This window comes from Propithecus coquereli, unplaced genomic scaffold (assembly GCF_000956105.1).
Source record: "Propithecus coquereli isolate 6110/MARCELLA unplaced genomic scaffold, Pcoq_1.0 Scaffold44, whole genome shotgun sequence".
Lineage (NCBI taxonomy): Eukaryota > Metazoa > Chordata > Mammalia > Primates > Indriidae > Propithecus > Propithecus coquereli.
Window position 1 is genome coordinate 9,965,803 of NW_012150174.1, and position 4,016 is coordinate 9,969,818.

Genomic DNA, 4,016 nt, shown 5'->3' on the forward strand with positions numbered 1-4,016 from the left:
TCTTGTTTGTCCACCCAGGCTGGAGTACAGTAGTCTGATCATAGCTCACTGTAACCTCGAACTCCTGGCTCAAGCCAGGAGATCCTCCTGCCTCAGCTTCCTGAGGTGCACACTACCACGCCCAGCTATTTTTTTTTTTTTTCCGGAGACAGGGGTCTCACTATGTTGCCCAGGTTGGTCTCAAACTCCTGGCCTCTAGGGATCCTCCCTCCCAAAGTGCTTACAGGCATGAACCACTGTGCAAGGCTCAACTTGCTGGTTGTTTTACTTTATTATTGCACAGGCATTTCTCTAATTCATAAAAGCTCCTTAAAACACTTTAAATAGCTATATAACATACCCTGAAGACTTTTTAACAACCTCATTCAGAAGGAAAGAGGGCAGTGGAGTGACATGGCTTTCCTTCCATACATGTGCCTCTGTCCTCAGGCCCCTGCGACACTTTGAGTTCATGGGACTCAATTCCAACTTCAGAGGAGAGGCCATCACACTGGAATTCCCCTCTCTCTCATTTCCTGCATCCTCCAAAACACTTCCAAACTTGTCTCATCCACACTCATTCCTTCTCTGCTCCAGGATTAGAGGACTGACTACGACTTTGGCTAGTGGTTCAGTCAAACACTTTAGTTTTGTATCCCGACACTGTAGCTATGTAATCAGGGAAACTTATTTTACCTCTCTAAATATCATTTATAAGACGGGGGTTTTGTCAGAGTTCTTATGAGGATTAAATGTCATTATGTGTAAAACATTTAGCACACAAGAAATGACAGCAAAAACAACAAACCCAAAGAAGATTCCCCACTAACTATAGCCCTCTCCTCCCTTCCCCATCTTTTCCAGCCATGCTTCTTGAAAATGATTTGTACTTGCTGTCTCTATTTCATCTACTGTTTACATCCCAAACCACTGTAATGTGGGTTTTGTTTTCCCTTTACTGACATTGCTTACCAAAGATCTCCTAATGACCTCTAGATGCCTTCACAGAGCTTTGAGTCATTTCTTAATCTTTTCTATATAGTCAATCAATTTCTCCTTCAAATTTCTCTTGGTCTCTCAGATTCCTTCCAATTTTCTTAATTTTCAGACTGCTCCTTCTTACTCTTCTTTGCTGCCTGAACTCTGTCCTTTACTTAGTATTTGTCCTCAACTTTTGTGTGTCTGGAAGAAGCACAATTCTTTGCTATAAGATCTGACTTGAAAGTCTGGCTCTGCCACATACTAAACCGAGTTCCTAAGTTAACTCCCTTGAGTCTCCATACTGTCACCTGCAAAAAGGTGACTCCTCTCGTGGATAATCATACTGAATTGAGTTGTACCCTGTACCTGTATTTCCCATTTCCGTAATAATCGAGTAGGCATAAATTGGAATTGGAATTCAGGCCTGGAAACCCATTTCGTACCATAAGAATGTCCAACCTCAAAACAAATACATGCTCTTCAAAATGTTTATTAACCATATAAAACTAAACAATATGAAATATGACATAAGTGTTCCTTTTGAGGTATTTCTCTTCATGGGCTGGACTGGCCGAGGTTTCTTGACTCTTAGTTTAATGAAGTTTGGACAGAACATGTCATCTTTTCTTGGTAAATCTTCCTAGAGCATACATAGATATTTTTCCTTACTCCAGAGACCTTTGAACTGCATTGAAAATTAGGGTCATCTGCCACAAAGAAAGAAAAAGTTCAATGATGTTCAGATGAATACCTCTCAATGTTTTTGAAAGCTAAATGCTGGGAGAGGGACAGTTCCAATGATGTCTTACTCTTCCATTTTTATAAAAATTTACTTCACTGAGCTTCTGAGAAATTTCTAACAATACAACCAGGTTTGCAGGAGAAACTTCTGGATCCACTCACTCAGCAAAGTCAGTTTCAATGATGCTTTTTACAGTTATACAAATGCCTTCAAAAACACTGAATGAGGCAGTTTTCTCCAAATTCTTAGTTCCAGGCTTTACTTACGATTTTCACATATCCAAAACACTTCCAAAATTCTTTTTTGATCCATCCTCTTTGTTGATTACTTTAATTGGCCTTTGAAAATTTCACAAATAAAAATACAGAATGCAACAACTTACTTATCTATTGGCTAAAGTCAGCGAGATGCTTTGTGGAGGTGAATTGGGGAATAAGAAAAACTACTCTAGCGTCATGATGCTGCTTCTTAAGACTCAGAAGACAGCCTGGAACATTACCAAAAGCCAGCTGTTAAGACTTTTTAAATGCTATCATTTCTTCACCTGTGGAACAAAGTGGAGTGAAAATCAAAGCTTGAGAATTGGTTCTTCAAAAGACATTAGTTCATTAATTAAAGGGTACTGCTCTTGTATTCTTGGCAGGATAAAGTTAAGGCAACAGTTTCAATTTGCAGTCAACTGCAATATGTGATTCCTCCTACCCAGCTGCATAGTCAATGTTTAAAATTTTTCTTCCTAGGTCAGGTGCGGTGGCTCACGTCTGTAATCCTAGCACTCTGGGAGGCCGAGGCGGGTGGATCGCTCAAGGTCAGGAGTTTGAGACCAGCCTGAGCAAGAGCGAGACCCTGTCTCTACTAAAAATAGAAAGAAATTATCTGGACAACTAAAAAAATATATATAGAAAAAGTTAGCTGGGCATGGTGGCACATGCCTGTAGTCCCAGCTACTCGGGAGGCTGAGGCAGGAGGATCGCTTGAGCCCAGGAGTTTGAGGTTGCTGTGAGCTAGGCTGAAGCCACGGCACTCACTCTAGCCAGGGCAACAGAATGAGACTCTGTCTCAAAAAAAAAAAAAAACAAAAGCAATAAAATTTTTCTTCCTTACCAAAGTCAGCTTTCCAAAAATACAGTTTTATCAATGGTAAATACCTGTCCCAAACAGTAACAGACCTCTGCATTTTAATTACATTTGTGAGAAAATTCTTCAATGCTTCAACATTAGCACTTGTAGCTTACCCTAAACCTGATGTTTTGCTAGCAAGTTCTCATTCTTTGTATAAAAACAAAAACTGTTCAAGATGCAGCGTTCCTATCTAACGAAATCCCCATCTTCTTGTTCCTATCCACAGTAGGGTCCTAGTTCAGGCCCTCCTCTCACCTGCATTATTACTACAGTGACCTTGAAAACACTCTGAACGTGATTCCCTGCATTCATTCTCCAGTCTACCGCCAGTATTTCCCCAAGATTTGTATGGTCTTTTGAACCATCACCCTACCTCGCACAATCCTTCTACGGAGCACTTATATTTTACTGTGATTCTATATTTACATGGGTCTCCTCTATTTTATCCTGAGGCCCTAGTGGGCAAAGACTGGTGATTCTTACTGGCTTTGATCTACCAGTTAGCACATAGAAGGCACTCAACAGAAGCACCTCTTCTTGTTGCATGAGAGTTCAACTCTCATATTAGCTTTCAGATGGCCTAAGAATTCCTTCTTTGAACATCAGGTTATCAGCTTTTCTCCTCCTTAATCTAATATTATTAAACAGTATGTGAAAAATTTACTACAAATCTTGATGAAAAACACCTGAATTTTTCTTTGAAGCTAGTGCACTAGAAAAACGCACCTTAGCGATTTAGAGCAATCATAATGAACACCAATTATCATACCCTTTTCGTAGTTTCTTCTTCAGTGGCTACTGAAAGGTATGAGTTACTTGCTCCAGTCCATGCAGCTTTTTAGGTTTTATCACTCATACATATCAGCTTTTATATCTAATTCCTGTCTGCACTTTCATCTCATGCCTCTAAATTTTGCTTAAGATGGCACAGGCTAAAAAGCTAAAATAATCGAGCTTGTTAGAAATGATTGTAGCAGAAAAAAATAAATCTTAACAATGCACCCATAATCAAAACACAATGATTGGCCAGGCGCGGTGGCTCACGCCTTTAATCCTAGCACTCTGGGAGGCCGAGGTGGGCGGATTGTTTGAGCGCAGGAGTTCGAGACCAGCCTGAGCAAGAGCAAGACCCCCGTCTCTACCAAAATTAGAAAGAAATTAATTGGACAACTAAAAATACATAGAAAAAATT

General features: G+C 40.0%; 1 protein-coding gene across 1 annotated transcript in view; it reads right to left on the reverse strand.

Moving 5' to 3' along the window:
- Nucleotides 1-4,016, reverse strand: part of WEE1 (WEE1 G2 checkpoint kinase) — a 40,995-nt gene that overhangs the window by 15,088 nt on the left and 21,891 nt on the right. The window contains 2 exon segments of the mRNA XM_012654181.1: nt 1,612-1,647; nt 1,650-1,667. Coding sequence (XP_012509635.1) covers nt 1,612-1,647; nt 1,650-1,667 — 54 coding nt within the window.